The 23,160-nt window shown below is 45.7% G+C and overlaps 2 protein-coding genes across 2 annotated transcripts in view; both read right to left on the reverse strand.

The window, feature by feature from the left end:
- The window catches only part of LOC110500248 (synapsin-3), a 124,948-nt gene extending 122,258 nt beyond the window's left edge, over positions 1–2,690 (reverse strand). The window contains exon 1 of the mRNA XM_021577500.3: positions 2,550–2,690. Coding sequence (XP_021433175.2) covers positions 2,550–2,684 — 135 coding nt within the window. The 5' untranslated portion in view covers positions 2,685–2,690. The remainder of the gene's footprint in view (positions 1–2,549) is intronic.
- Positions 2,691–6,592: 3,902 nt separating this feature from the next.
- The window catches only part of LOC110501062 (laminin subunit beta-1), a 31,446-nt gene continuing 14,878 nt past the window's right edge, over positions 6,593–23,160 (reverse strand). The window contains exons 9-33 of the mRNA XM_036957658.2: positions 21,253–21,441; positions 20,739–20,915; positions 20,497–20,609; positions 20,321–20,400; positions 19,943–20,078; positions 19,688–19,846; positions 19,165–19,301; positions 18,876–18,996; positions 18,455–18,641; positions 17,920–18,063; positions 17,468–17,699; positions 17,124–17,287; positions 16,440–16,664; positions 16,130–16,347; positions 13,949–14,045; positions 10,744–11,113; positions 10,417–10,601; positions 9,987–10,228; positions 9,664–9,870; positions 9,274–9,418; positions 8,859–9,066; positions 8,353–8,494; positions 7,594–7,770; positions 7,226–7,385; positions 6,593–7,057 (exon numbers count right to left, since the gene is read on the reverse strand). Of these exons, the coding sequence (XP_036813553.2) occupies positions 6,921–7,057; positions 7,226–7,385; positions 7,594–7,770; positions 8,353–8,494; positions 8,859–9,066; positions 9,274–9,418; positions 9,664–9,870; positions 9,987–10,228; positions 10,417–10,601; positions 10,744–11,113; positions 13,949–14,045; positions 16,130–16,347; positions 16,440–16,664; positions 17,124–17,287; positions 17,468–17,699; positions 17,920–18,063; positions 18,455–18,641; positions 18,876–18,996; positions 19,165–19,301; positions 19,688–19,846; positions 19,943–20,078; positions 20,321–20,400; positions 20,497–20,609; positions 20,739–20,915; positions 21,253–21,441 (4,352 nt within the window). The 3' untranslated portion in view covers positions 6,593–6,920. The remainder of the gene's footprint in view (positions 7,058–7,225; positions 7,386–7,593; positions 7,771–8,352; positions 8,495–8,858; positions 9,067–9,273; positions 9,419–9,663; positions 9,871–9,986; positions 10,229–10,416; positions 10,602–10,743; positions 11,114–13,948; positions 14,046–16,129; positions 16,348–16,439; positions 16,665–17,123; positions 17,288–17,467; positions 17,700–17,919; positions 18,064–18,454; positions 18,642–18,875; positions 18,997–19,164; positions 19,302–19,687; positions 19,847–19,942; positions 20,079–20,320; positions 20,401–20,496; positions 20,610–20,738; positions 20,916–21,252; positions 21,442–23,160) is intronic.

Here is a 23,160-nt window from a genome sequence, read left to right on the forward strand (position 1 = left end):
AATTGCACCATAAGGACAGCCCTCTTAGACAGCTGCCATTTGCTGGACTGTTGGGGAACAGTTGGGTTAAAGCAATAGGTTGCTAAGAGGAGGACAAACTGAATTGGTTTCATGGAGGACTGGCTTGACTTGAGGATGACCACACTATTTTCATCATGAGCAAAAGCCATTGGTTTTCTACCCAAATTTGCATTTAAAATAAAGTTTGATCGATTTAATACACTCAAGAGAACTAGCTAAATTGATGAAAGGGCGTAGCAGTAACAGCAGTATCTAGTTGGCAAAACCTAGTACCTTCACAGTAATTTATAGGGGGAAATGCAAGCGACTTTAATGGCTAATTTCTCTGAAGGGGGGAAAACCCAATCACCAAATTCAGTGAGAATACATTACATAGTATGAATAAACAATACTCCAAGCCACAGAGTCATACTACTTGTTAAAGACAGAGAACTTGCCTTTGGTGTAAGATTTGGGAAGTCTGTGGGTGAATTTTTATTTGTATTCTCACATCTTAAATCATTACTAAAAAGATAACCAAATCGGATGTTGGGCATTATATTTATTGAATATTATATGAATCCTATAAATGTAAACAGCCAATTTTGGTACAATCAATTAGCTTAATTTGTCAGTTCAAATAATCTTTTAACAAAATAATGTATTCTCTTATGTTTCTAACCACAGAAACAATTTCAGAAATCCTCTTGTGCTTTTTGAGGTAGAACCACATTTCTCATTACTACACGTGCTTAACCTACATCACTTCGCCATCAGTCAAAACTGGGCACCTGGCTCATGCCTGGGAAGCAGCCCGCTTCCAAAATGAATGCAAACGACGCTAACCCGATTCACCCAGGGTAGGCCCGGGGCATTAATCAAATCCCCTCATTGTATCATCACCTCTCAACCACCTATAGACCACAGAGGGTGGTGACCTTAGATGGCCTATCAGCCTGCCACTACAGTGCCAGGGCTACACAACCATAGGCACAAACCAATCCCTCACCACTTCATCATAAGCGACCAGTCCTACAGTTAGGTATATTTATGTATTCTCTTCTGCCTCCTAAATGCACATCAACAGTTCTCTCCTTAACTACAGGATTTTCCATTCATTTTTCATGGACTGCAGTGTATTTGTTTTGTGTGTGTGTGTGTGTGTGTGTGTGTGTGTGTGTGTGTATATAAAATACATAGACATGGATGACATCATTAAAAGCTTAATATTCCCTGCTCAATGTCTGTCTTATCCATGGAGGGGGTTTACATGTTTGGGGCTGGGGTGGGCTGGACTGTGCCTTTCCCTGCATGCAGCCTTCAAGAGGGTCAATCAGAGGCATGGCATCATCACCTCACAGCCACAGAAAGACATAACAGGTGTCAACCTCAGATCACCACTCACTGCAGATGGCCCATCAGCAGGCAAGTACACAAAAGGTTTGTCTTATTGTACTTTCATTTGCAACAAGGACTAGCCATCAGCATTTCTATATTTACTGCAAAAACAGCTAAATTGGGCAAATATCCAGATCAGCAAATGAAACATGAACAGCTCTTCATTAGACTGAACACTCAGAACACTCCCAGCTATCTCAAGGAGAAGCTATTCAATATTGAATGGTGTTTATTCACCAGATTATGGCTTCCTGTTGAGATCGTCAATAATCCCAGATCAGAGCCTAAAGAAAGACTCACTAGTACCGACTTTGTCTGTGGTACATAGCCAATAAATTCAATTGAACATTTTGGATTCTCAGACGGACTAAAGAATCAAGGGGCAACACTGGCAGAGAGGATCCAGGCTACAGCTCACTAGCTATCTACTCAGTCACAGGCTGACAGCACATGCACAACGTTGAGTTAAATCAATGACAACATCTCTAGACATGGATAGGATTCTACAGATGAAAATATATAAGCATTTTCATACAGCCTTCAGTAGCTTAATAGACAAACTGCATGATGATGAACAGTCTAGTTTCCTATCAACTTGGAACGAAAAAGAAAACAGGAACCGTGACATTTTCAACAAGTGCGTTCACTCGCTCGGCATAAAATAGCATTATTTTGGTATATTTGGTAGATCATATCATTTTGCTATACATAATTGTATAAAACATGCCAAATATGTTGATGCAGAGGGTTGGGATTCACTAAATACAAATAAAATCTGATTGATAAGCCCAATTAGGAACGCAGGTGCGTGTAACAATGTCCTAGCTGCATGCTGGAATTCCCTTTTCAACCCAAACCAATCAATAAATCTCAAGATATTAATGAACAGATTATTGCCGCACACAGTTACCGACTACCCGGTACCCCGTGTACTGTCGCAAGCAAACAGCCCTGACTGCAACGCGCTAATTAGCCTGCGCAAATAAATATAACCAGCGGCTGAAATACGCTACCGTACTCGAAGTAACCGTTTCGTTAGTATGGTGAATGATCCATTTCAGCTGAGAGCGGTGGACCGAGAATTAAAAAATACATGCACAGAGACACCACATTGAACTACGGGCCGAATCATTTTTTCTGTAGTGTTTTACCTGGGTATCTGGTAACACAAAGTGTTTGGATGATGCTCCCCTTGCGCTCGTGTCACAATCCTCACCAGCTCGCGCTTCAGAATCCACCAGTCTCCTTTGTATCCCACAATGCATGCTGGGAGCTGCATAATGCATCCATTCCTGAGATCCCCTGGTTACCTCATTGGTCAATTAATTTGTGGTATTTAATAGCATCCCTCATAATTTCTTTGACTTGTGGAATATTAATATTTAATATTTCAAGGATGTGGCAGCATTGAATATTCAGTTCAGACAAATCCAGTGCTGAGAGATAAGAGAGACTCCAGGTAGGTGTTTTATGGGCTACTGATTTCCAGGGAAGCCCTACTTCCTTGAAAACACACACACACACACACACGCACACACCACAGAAAAAACAGAAAATATTTATATTAATTTGGAATCATATATCTTATATAGGCTTAATAATTATTTGGATCTCAGACAGAAGTAATAATTTCTGTTATGTATATTCTTGGGACACCGGTGTGTTTTAGCCTATCCAGAGTCAGACCACAATCTCTTTATGGCAAATATGAACTAAATTACCTTTGCAAAATGATGCCTTCCACAATTGTAACATACTTGTTTACTGTCTCAATGCTCCCCATCCCAGACTCTCTTAGACAAAAAGGCTTCCAAAAGTCTTCTGCAGCTGTCCCCATAGGATAACCTTTTTTTTTGTTCCAGGTAGAACTCTTTTGGGGTTCCATGTCGAACCCTCTGTGAAAAGGGTTATACATGGAACCCAAAAGGGTTCTACCTGGAACCAAAATGGTTCTACCTGGAACCAAAAGGGTTTTTCAAAGGGTTCTCCTATGGGGACAGCCACAGAACCCTTTTTGATTCTAGATAGCACCTTTTTTTCTAAGCGTGTAGTGCCAGAAAACCTGTCACACAAGAGTACACTTCACCACTACTTTCAATGATCATTCCGGGATTGAATGAGTCAAAGCTCTAACTCTCAAAACTTAATGCCTTTGCTTAGTGCTGTGTAATAACTAATAATGATGCAAATTCCTGATTGTTATTATAAACATTTACATGCTTTATTTGTATTGGGGAAACACCTCTTCTAGTAGGCTATATGAAAAGACGTTGCCTCATATTGGAAACTTTCCAGGGTGACTGGATTGGAAACTTTTTTAATTAATTAAAACAATGCTGACTGAATTAACTAAAGCCTAAATATTGGAAAGTTTATATGCTAATTCGAATTTAGTGAGCAGTTCCTTGCTCCTCCTTCCAGGGAAAAACACAGTACATTCACAGATGCTGACTCCCATTGATTCCCTTAGTAAAAGATATCATTGTCCCTATAAGCAGACAAATTCATTTCAGGCATAATACAAATATCAATTGCTTGTTGGGTTGATAACAGAGGCATTAGAATGTAACTATTAAACATTAAAAGAGTTTCAATGTCTATTGCATTTGAGCTTCATAGCAAGTCAGTGGTTTGAAACATTTCAAGATCATAGTATTAGTATGATGCAAGAGGCACAGTGTGACTTACTCCCTTCATCAAAGTCATGCAGTATTTGTTTTTAACGGCTTGATCCGAGGGGTTGTCATTTCTTTGTGAGTGAGCGTTCAGAAGTTCAGTGACAACAACAACAACAAACACTAAATTGTTTCTGAATATTTCAAATGCAACAGCTATTTTGATTTAATACCCAGACTGCAACGTTGGAGCTTCTGCCAAAGTTCAGCTTTTGATTTCAAAAGCCCTTTTGACACCCAGCCCACTTATCATTTTTTTTGTCGCTGTTGTCGTTGTGTCCACTGAAATGTACCACATCAATCAATAGTAGACCACTGCCATAGGACACTCTTTAATGAGCATGTTCGTTTAAATGATTCACTGCAGAGGGAAACCACGCTTTTTGCTTTTATATTTGGATATGATATTTAGGATTCTCTCTATATCCAGTAATTGATAGTTGAATGTTTTAGCACCTTGTACATTCCAGTATTGATTCAAATTTTGTATGATGGCTAGCTCTGACGCAGAAAATACGTGTGTTCTGCACAGTGTCCAATGATTTTAATCAACAATGCCATCCCACGTTTAAATCAGCAGACACCTACCTATGTCATGAGAAATTACAGCGGATCCTCATAGGAAAGTGTCGTCCATGCCATAGACCTTAATCATAAAGAAACAGTGACCTGACTGACTTCCAAGCCCTTTCCTCTGCAACAACCTGCCTTGTCTTTGGAGCAGACTGGGTTACTGGGAAGAACTTTGTGACAAACGTTTTTTTTTTCTTCAAAAGTGCTAATTAAATCAAATGTTTATTTGATTGACTGATTCTCTCTCTCTCCCTTTCTCCCTCTAACTTGCTCTCCCTACCTCTCTCTCTCTCTCCCTCTCTCTCTCTCCTCTCTGCAGCCTTTCTATGGTCTGGTGGCTGCTCTAAAATGCTTCCTCACCATCTTCCTGCTGTAAGTGTATCAGAGAGATCAGAGCAGCGTCATCGGCAGTACAATGACTCGGCACAAAGTAAGGTAAACACATCTCAGACCCCGGTGGGAATGGGCCAAGGAGAGAGAGGAAGGAGTCATATTTAATTAATATCTCATCAATTCAGGAAAACCACGCTCTACCACACTTGCAGACACATGCTGATATTGAGAAGTGCCCCGTGACCAGCTACATGGGAACCACATCATTCTCCTATCCGCCCGGCAGCTGTAGCCGTCTCAAGGCCAAGTGGCTGCTAATCAAATGGTCCAAACAGGAAGGTGATGTTAAGTTAAGTTAAGGTCAATGGCTGTTTACTGTCGTACGATGGATGGGCTGACCAGCCTGCAAGGCACAGCTGTGTTTTTTTTTACAGGATAGCTCTATTTAGCTGTTCTGCAAATGGATGATGAGGTTAGGCATGGTATAAGGTTTTCGGAGAGTCATCCATGCCAGCTGATGAAAAAATATGTGTCTAGAATGAGGCATTGCACTGCAGGATGACTTTTGTGATGTATTAAAAATGATATAATTGTACAAGCATTCACATCATGCAGTCAAACCACTGTACCATAAATACTGTACACAGGGGAAGGGACTGGCTGAACCACTTTCGAAAGCAATTTATCTCACAGATATGCTGGAGTGGGGTTAATATGTAAGGGAAAACAGTGATGCCTGACTGATTTGCAGCACTAAATGGAAAGAGCTAATTTCAGAGGGAGGGAAGGCCGCCATATTGATTGCTTCCTGCCAAATCTCATTTGATGAAGAGGTCCAGGCGGAACACTGCTGGTGCCATTTGTATCTCATTTGCTCAGAGCAAGTCTGAGTCACTGGGTGGGGATACAGTGTGATGGTCACAGAGGAGGAAACCCTCCGGAGAGGAAGGAGGGATTCATGGGGGGATGAGAGAGATGTTCATTATGCATGCTCAACAGGATCAGCCTGAGGAAAGAACTGTTCAGAATCACTGATCTACAAATCACCTTGCATCAATATTGTGAGAGAGAGAGAGAGAGAGAGAGAGAGAGAGAGAGAGAGAGAGGTGGGGGGGGGGGGGGCAGAGACACTGAGGGTGTAAGAGAAAAGGCAGGAGAAAGACAAGCAGAACTCTAACTGCCCAAATTGATAAGAAGGTAGGCTGTTTTACAGCATATTTTCAATGACAGTGAATGAGTAAGGTTGTTTCAGTTGGCAGAGTGGATAGCATGTTATTACAGTTAAACGTGATGGAAGTACATTTGCCTGTAATTGAATTGGACTCCATAACGGAAAACTAAGCTGAAATTGTGTATGTGCTGCTACTCCCTAGAGATGATGAAAAATGCAGCAGAAAGAGGGTACAGTTTTTTCAGATTGCCACTAGGGGAAAGCAAACACCAAATACTGTACATTTCAAAAGTATCTCATGAGGTGAACTAGGCAGTGTTGACTAGGCATTTTTTGCAAAAAAAAAATAAGATGCAGTTTTACTTTATATTAAAAAGTTAAATTACAGCAATAGGTTGATGGGTACAAATTGTATCATACAATTGAATAGGCTCTCGTATGGTTCGGTCCAAACACATTTTAATATCTTTACAGACACGATTATAAAAAACATTTCCATAGAATCTAAAATCATGAAATCTATGTGCACTCTTATGGTTAAAACATGTATTACTTGTGATAATAGCTTATATGGCTTAGAGACCCGTTTCATACAGAAACAGGTTTTTTTAATGGAATACTTGGTTCTTAGTGGTAAAATACTGCTTTTGGTCTTTGGACTCTCCTGAGTGATTGTCATATTATCTCTTTGGCACTAAAGAAGACATCGTCATAATCTCTGGTATGACATCCGGGCAGGCATTGCCAGGGATGCTGTTGGCATGGTTACCCTAAGAACAGGTGCTGTAGACCATTACTTTCTGGCTGATGTCATTGAGCAGCTGGCGTGCCGTTTTCTCCAGCCCGGCCAGCTGAACTGTCTTGGCCTCCAGAGTACGCTGGTTGGCCGCATACGACCTCTCCAACTCTGGAAACACACAGTGATGTCATTAGAGAGTAGGTGTGTGTGTGCACGAGTGTGTGTATGTGTGCATGTGCATATGCATATGCATGCATGCGTGAATTTACGCGCGTGTGTGTGTGTGTGTGTGTGTGTATGCATATGTGTGCGTGTGTGTGTGCGTGTGTGTGTTACCTCTGAATCTCTGTAGTTTTACACTGGACTGGGTGAGCAACTCCTTGGCCTCCTGCTGCAGTAGCTCCGCCCTCTTCCTGGCGTCAGAAACGCCCTCTGCCTTCGTCACCACCAAGCCCTCCACAACACTGTATTTACCCTTCACCTCCAAGTCAAACTCCTACACGCAATAAAACACACACACACACACACACACACACACACACACACACACACACACACACACACACACACACACACACAAAGCAGAAAGCACATTGAGAATGGGTTGGCAGGTAAAATTCTTGGCTGTGTGTGTGCATGTGTGTGTGTGTGCATGTGTGTGTGTGTGTGTGTGTGTGTGTGTGTGTGTGTGTGTGTGTGTGTACCTGCAGGGCCTGCTCTGCGTCCTGCCTAGCGGTCTCAGACAGTCTCTCAGTGTGCTGTGTGTGGTGGCGGGTGCCCAGGCTGCTCTCTCTCAGCATAGTCACGTCTCTCTCCAGCTGCAGCAGACGCAGTGTGGCGTTACTCAGACGCAGCTCTGACTCCGCTGTCTCCGACTCCACCTGTAAACACACAAACACATGTTAAAATGTATTCAAGCACAGACGCAAACACACACACATGTATTGGTCTTCTATCCTCGTGGGGACCTAAAATTCGAAATCCTATTTTCCCTAAACCTATTTCCCCTAACCATTAGCCTAACCCTAATCTTACGCCTAACACTAACCTTAACCTGTAACCCTAACTCTTAAGCTTAAAATAGCCTTTGTTCTCATGGGGACATGGGAATTTTTGGTCCCAACAAGGAGTCACCAGCCCACACACACACACACACACACACACACACACACACACACACACACACACACACACACACACACACACACACACACACACACACACACACACACACACACACACACTCATGTAAGCATGCACACACAGATGCAAGCCCACACATCACACAATACACACTTTTAGAGACCTTGTATGGAATGTGTATTTCTACAAAACTCCCACATATCTCTCAATGCATAGCCTGAAAACTCTAAAAACATGAGCCTAATATAATAAAACCACAATCAAGAGAAGTGCCCCTGTGTGCTTAGACACAACTGAAAGCCTCGTCAGAGGTGACTTACAGATGTGATGAGGTCAAGTGTTCCCCTGGTGTTGTTGTGGGCCTGTTTGACGGCATCGATGGCAGCATTCTGAGCACGCTCAGTCGTTTCCAGAGCTTCCTTCACCAGGGCAGCTGTCTCCTTCATCTCAGACACCTCCTGACTGAGAGGAGATTGTATGTGAATTTGTCAGTGTGGTTCTGTGTGCATTTATTAGGGAAAAGGGAAAGTCAGTTGTGCAACTGAATGCCTTCAACTGAAATGTGTCTTCCACATTTAACCCAACCTCTCTGAATCAGAGGGGGGCTGCCTTTATCAACATCCACGTCTTCAGCGCCCAGGGAACAGCGGGTTGACTGCCTTGCTCAGGGGCAGAACGACAGATTTTTACCTTGTCAGCTTGGGGAGTGTGTGTGTTAGCCTGTGTGTGGGTCTGTATGTGTTTGTGTCTGCCTGCGTTTGTGCATGCTATGTGTGTGCATTTGTGTGTACGTGTTTGTGTGTGTGTGTGCATGCGTGCATCTTACCTGGCGGTGCGGGCCTGCTCCAGCAGCCTCTCTGCAGTGTGTATGTCGTTGGCACTCTGACTGAGGATGTCCTCCACGCTGGTGAGGGTTCCCACCCTGTCTCTGATCTCCTTGGTCAGGGCCTCCAGCTGCTCGGGCGATGTGGGCATCTCCAGGGCCAACACCTCATTTGAAACCGCTTCAATAACCTCCACTTTGGCACGGTCATCTGTCACCGTGGAAACAGAGCTAATTCGACTCAAAGAGCCATTCACAGGGGATCCACCACAATCAATTACAATCAGTTCTAATCACAAGCATAACCAATCATGAGGAAAGAAGAGCTGGAGCCCTGATTGTCAGTGATCATTTAGTTTGTCTGTACAGCACACTGAAAGATTGAGGCCTGCTCTTTGAAAAATGTGTGTATACTCACTAGTGAGTAGGCCTCGTATCTCCTTGATGAGGCTTCGGAGCTGCTCGTTGGTGTGCTCCACTCTATCTCTGCTCTGGTTGGACTTCAGCAGCACCTCTTGAGCATTCAGCTTGGCCTCGTCCGCACGCACCTTCACCTCCCACACCTAGAGGGCGCCACAGGACATGTTAACTTAAACACAGTAAGGTAAACACGCCTCAACAGACCAATGCTTGTGCTGGAGCAAGCAGATATTCTATGCTCTAGTTACTATGATAATCATGTAAGATGACCTGACTATATTCATGTAGGGCTGAATCATAACCAAACATCAGCTGTATTACAAAAAGTTATATGCGTGAATCTCAAGTTAGGATTCGGCCCGGAGTGTAAAAAACTACATTTTCCCACCATCCTAGAGAGCTTGTCCACTTCCTGCAGGGTGGAGATTATTTCCTGGTCGTAGTCCTTGGCTGTTTTCAGAGTGCTTTGTGTCTGTGTGACCAAACCCTCACACCCCTCCCCACCACAGCGAAGGTTGCCGTCCTCCGACACACACCCCACCCCTCCACAGGGGGACGCAGCACACCCCTCCTCCCCCCCAGCTGCTCCACATGTCTGCACAGAGAGAAAACACACCAATTGGGTAAGAGCACTGTAAAACCAGGGACCAATCAAAAATCAGTATGGTGAAGAAGTGCGATGATAATTGGCTACTGATAGGTCAGATTTACCTTCTTACTGAGCTCTGATAGGTCAAGAGTGTTGAGCTCTGTGGCGAGCCTCTCCAGTCTCTCTGTGTGTTTCTGTTGTCTCAGGTCAAACTCCGCCTGGTTCTGGCTCAGTCTGGCCTCCGCTTCACGCCGTAGTGTAGCCGACTGTTCCAAAGTGTTGTCGGGGTAACTGGTGGTCTGATTGGCACGGATCTCCGCCCTCTTAGATTCCAAGTGGGCCTTGGTGATGGTGTCCATCGCTCCTGCATTACACAAATAAAACACACACACACACACACACACACACACACACACACACACACACACACACACACACACACACACACACACACACACACACACACACGCACCACAGGGCACAGGGGTGTGTCAGAACTAGTAATGATATCATGCATACTGTACACCCTCTCTTTTCTCCCTCCTCTCTTACCCTCTATGTTAGAGTTCTTCACAGTCTTTATGTGGTCTCGAATGTCTGTGACTGTTCTCTCTAGCTCTTGGGCCTGCTTTCTCAGTGCGTCCAGACTGGCCTCGGTGTCGTTGGCATTGACAACGAGACGGGACAGGGAATCCTCTGAGACGTTCAGCCTCTCGTTCAGGTCTGCCACCAGCTCACTGTTACACACACACACACACACACACGAGAGAATAGTATTTTCATTAGAGTTGACATGGACTGACCATAACATCAAGCATCCGAACAGATCATTTCAATGTGTAAATGTGTGTATGCAGGTGCGTGTTTGTGTGTACATACGTGGCCTGCTGCATCATCTGTTGTACATCTTCCATCTTCTGTATAGCGGGGTTGTTCTCTACTATCGCACTGATAGCATTAGCACTAATCTCCAGACTGCTAACAGTGTCTTTGTACGGCGCCGTCACCCCACTGGTCTGGAGCTCTGTCACATGATCCTTCAAACGCTGAGTCTGATTGGACAGTTCCCCTACCACGCGGTCCCACTCGGCAAAGCACTGGTGGCATCGTTCGCAGGCGGGGAACGTCCCATGGTACCCTCTGGCACACTGGTTACACCTGGGCCCAGACACACCCTCCACACACACACACTGGCCGGACGAACGGTGGCACTGCTCGCTGGCGATGCCACGCAGGTCACAGTCACACGCTGGAGGGAGAGAAAGCGGAAAGAGGAGAAGAGAGAAAAGGGTTAAGCACATACCTATAGTTGACTTGAGGTGAAAACAGTTGTGATAATGGAAAGGAAATGAGGGTACAAGGAAAGGAACTCATAGTGATATGATAACAGGTCTGTGCCCTTTAAAAGCCCCCCCTAGGGAAACAGAGGTATTGAAAAACTATATTATTAACGTCTCAACAGTCCTGCGTTGCGAGTAAATAAACCCACAGGTAGCCGTGACCTATAAACTCTATCACCATTTTGACCCCCCCCCCCAGTCTGAAGCACAGCAGAGACAAGCCCTCTAACCTCTAGAGTGGAGGAGAGGAGAAGGCGAGGAATAGAGTGATGGAGTAAGTCACAGTGAAAGAATGTGGGGAATGGAGAACAGGAAAGGCTGTATATACGCGGTTAGCAGCCGTTACTGTTGCCTAAGCTTTTGAAGAGGGTGATCGATGCACCAGAAGAAAAAAAATATTCAACATACAATTATAAAGCAACCAGCTGCAATAGGATTGTGAGTTTGCTCAACATTTGATGTACAAAACATTAAGAACACCTGCTCTTTCCATGACATAGACTGACTAGGATCCCTTATTGATGTCACTTGTTAAATCCACTTCAATCAGTGTAGATGAAGGGGAGTAGACAGGTTAAAGAAGGATTTAAGCCTTGAGACAATTGAGACACGGATTGCGCATGTGTGCCATTCAGAGGGTTAATGGTTAAAGACAAAATATTTCAGAGCCTTTGAACAGGGTATGGTAGTATGTGCCAGGCGCACCAGTTTGTACCAAGAACTGCAACGCTGCTGGGTTTTTCACACTCAACAGTTCCCCGTGTGTATCAAGAATGGTCCACGAACCAAAGGACATCCAGCCAACACCTTGTAGAGTCCCGAAGAATTGAGGCTGTTCTGAGTGCAAACGTTTGGAGTCTTGAACACTCAGTGTCGCTGAACCAACATATATTTTTAAGTTGAATTGTATGTTCACTCAACTTTGAATTTTAGGTTGAGTGAACATACAATTCAAGTTGAGCATGTATTCTATATTATTTGTATATTTCCCAGTGTAAAATTAACTCTTTATGACAATACATTACATACGTACATCGTAAGGCCTTTCTTTGGGGGCCTAGTTACATCCTAACACAGTGGTCTGAAATTCCTGTTTTACAGCCTGCAAGTCACATTATCCTGGCTTGCAAAGTGATGTGTAATTCCTTTTGGAGTTAGTCACCTGCCACGGTAGTCATTCTCAGTTAGTCCTTTTTATCTGAGGACACACACACACACACACACACACACACACACACACACACACACACACACACACACACACACACACACACACACACACACACACACACACACACACACACACACACACACACACACACACACACACACACACACACACACACACACCCTTGTGGCTGAGCCCTGCTTATATGGTCACCATGACCCAGAGTGCTCAGGCTTAGGACTGCAACTGCTATTGTTACACTGTAAACACAACCACATACTACTGATACCTACTGGGATGGTAGTGAACCTAAACATGACTTGAACGGCTGACAGTAACATGAGTGACCACACCACTATACACAAAGGCGGTCGTGAACAGATAACACACATGTGGTTGGGTGTGAGCCTGTACCAACGGCCGTGACATCTTAATTCACACACACACACACACAGACGCCGTCGTCAAGCCTGTCACTTTAACCTCTGACCTCTTAAATCAGACCATGGCATGACCCTCTTAACCCAGATGTGGGTTAAGAGGGTCGTGTGTCAATCCTCAAAAGTGTCTCTCTTTATCTCTCTCTCTATGTCAAACACACACACACACTCATACACATACACACACATGCATGCAGTATACACACAGAGCGATGATAGGGCGAGGACAGAGCCAGGAGGCCAGACTAACTTTACAGGCAGTTTGGGAATGCTGCAGGAATTCCTAAGCCACAGGAATAAGACCACGACAGGATTTCTCTGATCGCTGGGAACATCTGCCTCTGATTCTCACATGAGCCAAGGAGTTATTCCCAGAATTTCACTCTCAAACCCCCCCCCCCCCTCTCTCCCTCCCTCTCTCCTCTCTCTCTCTTTCACTGTCTCTCTGAGGGTGTGCCAACTTCTATAAGACCTACATTTCTCCAGATGCGGTGATTGATTGAAACTGGCCTGTTTGTCAGTCAGTTGTTCAGCAGACAATAGACCATGTAGAGATATAGACAGGGAGGAGTAATTTAGAGCCAACTAACACCACACTGGTGACACACATGCACACACTGATACAAGGACAGACATACGCACGAATGCACACACACACGCACACACGTGCACACAAACACACAGAGACAGACACATGCATTACACACAATGTTAAAACAACACGGAAGCATGAAAGCCACTTCAGTATCTCCAGAGACATCCACTCCGCTGAAGTCTGATAACACACAAACACACAAACACACACTCTGTGAGAAAACTGTAACGCAAAAAAAATATATAAAACCCAGCTTCCAGCCCAGTCACTCATGGGAACCACCGGTCATGAGAACGAGACCGTGAGAGACTGTTTACTCAAAGAGACAGATGCAAAACACACAGAACCCCTCTCTAAGAGTGTTTCTCCAGACCCCAGTAAATTCAGAGAGAGACCCACTTGGAGAGGAAGCAATGGCGCTCTTCGATACCCTGTTGCACATGTTTCAGCTTCATGATGTTTCAGGCAGTCATGGGAAGGAATCCACACACATACTTTGTACTTTCTACTGCTACTCAAAATCCCAGCCAGAGTTACTTACCTTGACATTTGACCTCAGGGTCTCCCCAGAACTTATCTCGGCACTCGTTGCATTTTCTTCCCCCGAAACCTGACCTGCACGAGCACTGCCCTGACAGCTAGAAAACACACAAGACAATACAAGACAACACAACATGTCAGCATTATGAACATGCAATGTACACTGAGTGTACAAAACATTAAGAACACCTACCTAATTTTGAGTTGCCCCCCCCCTCCCCCCACATCCTTCTTTAACCTTTAACCTCCTCCCTTTCATCTACACTGATGGAAGTGCCTTTATTAATACATTTTCATGTTCAGAATTGTGCCCTCTCCTCAAATAATAGCATGGTAATTATTTCACTGTAATAGCTACTGTAAATTGGACAGTGCAGCTAGATGAACAAGAATGTAAGCTTTCTGCCCATATCAGATATGTCTATGTCCTGGGAAATTGTCTTGTTACTTACAACCTCATTTTAATCGCATTAGCCTACATAAGCTCAACTGTCCCGTGGAAGGGACACCGATCCCAAAGAAGTTTCAACAAGTCACAAGTCAACCAGCTTTCGCCTGGATTCACCTGGTCAGCCGGTCATGTTTCATGTACCATCTCCAGGTTAGAGGAGGGTATTCTTGCTACACACTGTACAATGGACAGTGGCCTGTATTGTATACAGAGTTTCAGAGTAGGAGTGCTGACCTAGGATAAGATCCCAGGTCAAGATAAGTGTTTACGTTAATACAGCGTATTGAAACTCGTGGTATATACAGACCACATCAGGCCTGCAAGTCACATTGTGCTGGGTTGCAAAGTGTTGTGTAATTCCTATTGGAATCCAGCCAGAGTGGGGATATCCACTTGGAATTTGTATTCACCTGTAACCTGCACTCAGGATAACTGCCAGGGTTGGGAAGACTAAGACATGAGACGACATAAAGCAGGGTTCCCCAACTGGCGGCCCACGTTTGGCCCACCTAGTTTCCTGATCCAATTTTTAAAAATTGTTTTTATTGTTGCACATAAAATATTGTAAAAACACCAGTAAATCAGCTCAAAGTGATTATTATTTTGGAAATCTGTTCCAAAATATTCACATTCATAATAAAGAGATATTTGAGATTGTATACAAATGTAAGCAAGCTTTGATTTGTCATTATGTTCCAGGCCCCTGGCCATCTGCTTAAGAAAAAAAACATCCAACGGCTAAACATCGTTGATGATCACTGAGCTAAAGCATCTAAACTGGAGAAACCTTTTCAGTAACGGGTAAAAATAAATCCAAGTAACAGATTGGATTTGGTTAGAAAATGTATGTTATTTATATTTGTGTAGCATAATATTAATTCATCAATTCACATGCAAAAACATAGATATTGAAACAAACAATTCTAAAAATCTACCTGTAATAGAGCATGCTGGGAAATATGATAAAGATGGGCGTGGTTTTGGTTCAACTCTGGTTACTTACACCAACACTGGGGTTCTTTTACACCACTGAGTGTAAAAATGTTACATTGAAAATCAACACCAGGTAACACTGGCCAAATGTGTGTGTGCTGTGTGTAGATGAGTTGGGTGACAACATGGGGTGTGGGAGTTGCTTTGGAAGGATGGGGTATTTTATTTTATTGAACCTTTATTTAACTAGGCAAGTCACTTAACAACAAATTCTTATTTACAATGACAACGTACCAAAAGGCAAAAGACCCCCTGCGGTGACGGGGGATAAAAATATAAATATAAATAAATATATATAGATATAGGACAAAACACACATCACGACAAGAGAGACAACACAACACTACAAAATGAGAGACCTAAGACAACAACATAGCAAGGCAGCAACACATGACAACACAACATGACAACAACATGGTAGCAACACAACATGGTAGCAGCACAAAACATGGTACAAACATTACTGGGCACAGACAACAGCACAAAGGGCAAGTAGGTAGAGACAACAATACATCACACAAAGCAGCCATAAACGTCAGTAAGAGTGTCCATGACTGAGTCTTTGAATGAAGAGATTGAGATAAAACTGTCCAGTTTGAGTGTTTGTTGCAGCTCGTTCCAGGCGCTAGCTGCAGCGAACTGAAAAGACGAGCGACCCAGGGATGTGTGTGCTCTGGGGACCTTTAACAGAATGTGACTGGCAGAACGGGTGAGGGTGAGGACAGTTGTGGCTCTCACCTCATTGCACGACGTCCCAAAGGAGTGGGTTGGGTCACAGTCACAGGTCTGGCAGCCCTTTCCGCTTCCAATGTTGAACGTATCAAGGGCACAGCGGTCGCAGTTCTGGCCAATCACGTTAGGCCGGCAGGGACACTGGCCAGTCTGCAGGTCACAGTGACACTCCCCCGGAGACAGACACGCCTCCGACATTGTGCCCACTGAATAACACATACACCCTACAGAGAGAGAAAGACAGTTACACACACACACACACACACACACACACACACACACTACATATATACACACACTGTCTAACTGTACTCACTCCTGCAGCTCTGGCTGGCGGCGTTGCCGTAGTAACCCAGCTTGCAGCGCTGGCAGCCATAGCCCTCGGTATGGTGCAGGCATTTGAGGCAGACGCCTGTGCGAGCGTCGCAGGACCCCGGGTCCAGCTGGTCGATGTTGTCGTTACACTGGCAGGGCAGACAGCGCCCGCTGGGCACCTGGGGGTTACCATAGTGACCTGGGGCACACTCGTCACACCTGGCTCCTACGGAAGAGAAGGAAAGGTGAATTCCGAACTGTTTACACACACAGACACACACACACACACACACACACCTACAGTTATTAATCCGTAAGGAAGCAGAACTGTCCATTGGCTGCAGTGAGTAGTACATTGCAGTCATGGCAAGGTTGTAAACACTCATAAAACAGTCATAGAACAATTGTAAACAGTCGTAAACAGTTACAGGCAGTGGACTGGCCTCCTGTTCCAGTGAGAGCGGTATCTGTGGGATCTCTCACAGACACTCACTGTCCCTGTAGCTACTACCTGCCCATTATGACCAGGAGCAGAGGAGATTCTGCTAGCTCTGTCATTTCAGGGAAAATGTGTACTAGGATTGGGAGAACAATGTATGGCGTGTTGTGTGTGATGTGGTGTGTGTGTGGGTGCATGTGCGCGTGTCCGTGTGTGTGCGTGCGTGTGTGTGTGTGTGTGTCTAACCTCTGTATCCAGGGCTGCAGGCACAGACCAGCTGGTAGTTGTCGGCGGTCTGGTAGCAGCTGTCTGCGTACTGGCGCCCGCTCCCCGGCCCGTCGGGACACATGCAGGGGCGGCAGTGACCCCCCAAACCCAACACTGGGTCGCCATGGTAACCATCCAGACACCTGTAGGCACGGGGTAAGACATGATAAGAGGCAAGGTGAACACTCACATACACACACACGCGCTTGGTACTGATAAGAGGAAGCATGACAGTGAAATATGCAGCTGTGTCCTGCACTGTGGTTTGGTGTGTGGTATATTAGCTGGTTCTAATTTTATGATGGTATAATTTCACACAGTACCTTTCACACATGTGCCCGGTGGTGAAGGCACGGCAGCCCTGGCACTCCCCAGTCTGAGGGTGGCAGTAGTCGCTGTTGCCGTTACACTGACAGGGCTGGCATTGAGGGAAGCCCCAATAGCCTGGCAGGCAGTGGGCACACTGACGCCCTGACGCCCCTGGAACACACTCGCACTGACCTGTGGCCTCGTGGCAGAAAGCGTTCACAGAGCCCATAGGACTACACTCACAGCCTGGGGAGAGAGGAGGGAGAGGTGGGAGGGGAGGGAGGGCGTAATAGGGAGAGGGGAGGAGGGGTGGAGCAAAGAGGAAGATAAGAGGGGAAAAGAGAGTGGGAAAGGGATAAAAAAAATACCACACTTTTGAAATTGGAATTTCAACCGCAGGCTCAAAATAACCCTCTCCCTGACATTTAACCTCTAACCCCTGACCCCATGCTTGTCTGTCACTCACTTCTGCATCCTAAGGGGCTGAACAGGAAGGTGGCGGGGGCACAGCGGTCACAGTTCCTGCCTGCCACATTGGGCCGACACTGGCACTGCCCGCCGCTGGGGTCGCATACTGCACTAAGAGAGCCCTGGGAGTCACACTGGCACGCTATAGAGCAGAAGGGAGAATTGGGGGAATGGGAAAGGGAGAGAGTAAAAGAGGGGGGAAAGATAGGGGAGGGGAGAAGAGGGAGGAGGGAAGATGTGTGTGTGTGTGTGTGTGTGTGTGTGTGTGTGTGTGTGTGTGTGTGTGAGAGAGAGAGAGAGAGAGAGAGAGAGAGAGAGAGAGAGTGGAATGCAGAAATGTGAGTTGTTGTTGTTGTTGCTATTTGAGTATTAGGAATGCTTCAGGAAGGAAATGATTGTTTATTAATGAACAGACAGACTCACGGGAAAACATGCACTCATAGACACACACACAAACATACAGACTACCCCCTCGTCCCATCCGCCCCTCCACCGAACCCTAGACACACAGCCCCCCCAGCCCCGTCTCCTACCCATAGCCCCCTGATGTAGCAGGGCAGACACACTGAAGATGTAGTTGTTGCAGATGTCCGTCATGGGGCTCTTGATGACGCTTTGGCTGCTCTCCAGACAGCGGTACCTCTGGAACGTATCCCACGCCCCCTCACCCTGAGAACCCTCAAACAACAGCAGCTCACGCACCCGCGGAATCAACACCAACTACAGGGAGAGAGAGGGAGGAGGGAGAGAGAAGGGGAGGGAAGGGTAGGAGGAGAGCAAGGAAGAGACAGATACAGACAGAGGGCTTGTCTTAGAGATAGTACAAGTCTGTTATTCCACACTCCATTGACTATAACATGACTACTGTAGGGATGTTTTCCATAATGACTCGTGTGCTAGTGGAAACTACAGTTTATCAGACTGTATGGAGCGTGGTTTGTGACTGTTACTTACGGAGTCGATGAGCGTGTAGGGGCTTTGGACATCACTGAGAGAGGAGTAAAGAGGCAGACTGAGACGCACAGTGTAGTTCCGCCCCTTCTCCAGACACACAGGCCTCGGGAGCAGCACATGTCTGAAACACACACGCAGAGGAGAGTACGGTTGAAGCGGTAGAGGTGGTGTGTCGGTGTGTGTATGTGTGTTTGTGTGCATGCGTGTATGTGTGTGAAGATGGTGTATGAAGGTGGAGGCAAGGGTGTATTGTAGGGAGCAGGGAGATGTGTGTCACTTGGGTACATACCTGGATCCTGGAAGAAGAGACACCAACTGCTGATCTCCTCCTTGAAGCGTGTTTTCACATGGACTGGCTGGCTGCCCCACTCTCATTGAGTACGGACGTATCACTCTGATCTCCACCTGCTCCCACTGATCCGGCAACTACAGCAACACAGGGTTAAGGTTAGATTTAGTGTCAGGGTTAGAATTAGGTGAAGGGTTAAGGTTAGGAGATAGGGTACATTTCAGGTTTAGGGTTAGGAGCTAGGGTTAGGGTTAAGGTTAGGGTAAGAGAATGGGTTAGGGTTAGGTTTAGCTGTACAAGACAAGAGTGTGTGTACATGTGTGTGTGTGTGCATGTGTGTGCATGTGTGTGTATGTGTTCGTGTGTGTGTGTGTGTGTGTGTGTGTGTGTGTGTGTGTGTGTGTGTGTGTGTGTGTGTGTGTGTGTGTGTGTGTGTGTGTGTGTGTGTGTGTGTGTGTGTGTGTGTGTGCGTGCGTGCGTGCGTGCGTGCGTGCGTGCGTGTGTGCGTGTGTGTGTGTTTTACCTGTGGTTCGTAGCGAATCAGCATGTCGTAGTCCATGGAGTCAGGTAAGTTGTTGATGTGGAACTCCAGGTGAGCTCCCTCAGGTACCTTGACAAACCCTGCCCCTGTCCAGGTAGGACTACGGTTCAGAGGATAGGGCCTGGGAACCACCGTCACACCCTGAGAGAGAGGGAGGGAGAGAGAGATATAACACATTTAGAAAGACAAAGGCAGAGAGATTGAAAGCGAGAGGTCAACACACACACACACACTCACAGGGCCGTGCTTGGCTTCCTCAGCCTCGTAGGTGTAGTGGTCCAAGGCGATGAAGTAGTATCCTGACTCCACCTGGTCACAACGCCTCCCATACATGTGTTCTCGACACTGACACTGGCCTGATATCGGAGAACAACTAGAGATGGAGGGAGAGAGAGGGGGGACAATAGGGAAAGAGATAAATAGGGAGAGCAACAGAATGCGAAAAACTGATTGTTAGTGAATATCCAATACCTTCAAATACATTTCCGCAACCATGCATTTTTGGGCGGGGTGGAATTATGAAGAGTAGTTGTGCTGTGATTGGATCATATGAGTAGAGGTGTGCTGTGATTGGATCATATGAGTAGAGGCATGATGTGATCGGTTAAAACGTACTCATTGTTGACGGCTCCGCCCTGGTCGCAGTCACATGGTCTGCAGCCGTCCATGTCATTACTCAGGCCCCAGTGTTGCGGCTGCAGGAACAAAATAATAGAGTTATAAATAAACACACACAAACACACACACACGCACTGCAGGACACACAGTGATGTGGTCGGTAAGTCCCTCACCAGACACCGGTCACAGTTCCTGCCGGTGACAAGGCGTTTGCAGAAGCAGTTTCCTGTGTCCATGTCACATGGGCTTCCTCCCGGCAGTGTGCCCAGGGGATTACAGGTACACTCTGCCAAAAACACACACACTCACGTCAAATAAACAATGAGAGACAAAAAGATAGGAGTGCGTGTGTGTGTGTGTGTGTGTGTGTGTGTGTGTGTGTGTGTGTGTGTGTGTGTGTGTGTGTTAGACTCACGCAGGCAGCCATTTGGTCCCTGTCCCAGGCCGTAGTGTCCCTGTCTACAGTGGTCGCAGCGCTCTCCCTCCACACTGGTCTTACAGCGACACTGCCCTGCTATCAGACCAGCAGACACGTCTGTCCTGCCGTCACAAACACCACCCTGCAGGGAGCCCGTCGGGTCACAGCTACACGCTACAGACAGGGGGAGAGGCAGGGAGGTGAGTGAGTGAGAGAAAGATACAGGAAGGAATGCAAGGGGACAGGGAGGGTAGGAGGGAGAGTGATGAGGCAGTTGAAGGAGACAGAAACAGAAAGAGTTTGGGGGGGGGGGGTATTGGAGAGGGAGAGACGAAGGGGAGAAAAAGAAGAGAACAGAGACTCCAACAGTACATTAAGAGTGTTACGTTCAGAGACAGAGATCAAAGGGAGAGTTGAGAGTATGACCTCTGACCTTGATAGGTCAGAGGTCATAGGTGAGGCCAGCAACCTCTTGGCCCTTGTCATAAGTCACAGAGAGACGGTGACGTACGTTCACAGATGTTGGGGTCTCTTAGGTGTCTTTCGGGGTGCTGGTAGTAGAAGGGTCTGCACTGCTCACACTGACGCCCCATGGTGTCATGTTGACACTCATCACACACTCCTCCACTCACGTTCCCCGTAGACAGATACACAGCCATGTCAAAGTGACATGACCTGGAGTGGTGGTTACACTCGCACACTGGGAGAAGGAGAGAGAGACAGAGGGAGATGGTGAAGGGTGAGGGGGGCAGAGAGAGAGAGAGAGAGAGAGAGAGAGAGAGAAATAGAGAGAATATACAGTGCCTTGCGAAAGTATTCGCCCCCCTTGAACTTTGCGACCTTTTGCCACATTTCAGGCTTCAAACATAAAGATATAAAACTGTATTTTTTTGTGAAGAATCAACAACAAGTGGGACACAATTATGAAGTGGAACGACATTTATTGGATATTTCAAACTTTTTTAACAAATCAAAAACTGAAAAATTGGGCGTGCAAAATTATTCAGCCCCTTTACTTTCAGTGCAGCAAACTCTCTCCAGAAGTTCAGTGAGGATCTCTGAATGATCCAATGTTGACCTAAATGACTAATGATGATAAATACAATCCACCTGTGTGTAATCAAGTCTCCGTATAAACGCACCTGCACTGTGATAGTCTCAGAGGTCCGTTAAAAGCACAGAGAGCATCATGAAGAACAAGGAACACACCAGGCAGGTCCGAGATACTGTTGTGAAGAAGTTTAAAGCCGGATTTGGATACAAAAAGATTTCCCAAGCTTTAAACATCCCAAGGAGCACTGTGCAAGCGATAATATTGAAATGGAAGGAGTATCAGACCACTGCAAATCTACCAAGACCTGGCCGTCCCTCTAAACTTTCAGCTCATACAAGGAGAAGACTGATCAGAGATGCAGCCAAGAGGCCCATGATCACTCTGGATGAACTGCAGAGATCTACAGCTGAGGTGGGAGACTCTGTCCATAGGACAACAATCAGTCATATATTGCACAAATCTGGCCTTTATGGACGAGTGGCAAGAAGAAAGCCATTTCTTAAAGATATCCATAAAAAGTGTTGTTTAAAGTTTGCCACAAGCCACCTGGGAGACACACCAAACATGTGGAAGAAGGTGCTCTGGTCAGATGAAACCAAAATTGAACTTTTTGGCAACAATGCAAAACGTTATGTTTGGCGTAAAAGCAACACAGCTCATCACACTGAACACACCATCCCCACTGTCAAACATGGTGGTGGCAGCATCATGGTTTGGGCCTGCTTTTCTTCAGCAGGGACAGGGAAGATGGTTAAAATTGATGGGAAGATGGATGGAGCCAAATACAGGACCATTCTGGAAGAAAACCTGATGGAGTCTGCAAAAGACCTGAGACTGGGACGGAGATTTGTCTTCCATCAAGACAATGATCCAAAACATAAAGCAAAATCTACAATGGAATGGTTCAAAAATAAACATATCCAGGTGTTAGAATGGCCAAGTCAAAGTCCAGACCTGAATCCAATCGAGAATCTGTGGAAAGAACTGAAAACTGCTGTTCACAAATGCTCTCCATCCAACCTCACTGAGCTCGAGCTGTTTTGCAAGGAGGAATGGGAAAAAATTTCAGTCTCTCGATGTGCAAAACTGATAGAGACATACCCCAAGCGACTTACAGCTGTAATCGCAGCAAAAGGTGGCGCTACAAAGTATTAACTTAAGGGGGCTGAATAATTTTGCACGCCCCATTTTTCAGTTTTTGATTTGTTAAAAAAGTTTGAAATATCCAATAAATGTCGTTCCACTTCATGACTGTGTCCCACTTGTTGTTGATTCTTCACAAAAAAATACAGTTTTATATCTTTATGTTTGAAGCCTGAAATGTGGCAAAAGGTCGCAAAGTTCAAGGGGGCCGAATACCTTTGC

This window comes from Oncorhynchus mykiss, chromosome 21 (genome assembly GCF_057628025.1).
Source record: "Oncorhynchus mykiss isolate SJ-2025 chromosome 21, ASM5762802v1, whole genome shotgun sequence".
NCBI lineage: Eukaryota > Metazoa > Chordata > Actinopteri > Salmoniformes > Salmonidae > Oncorhynchus > Oncorhynchus mykiss.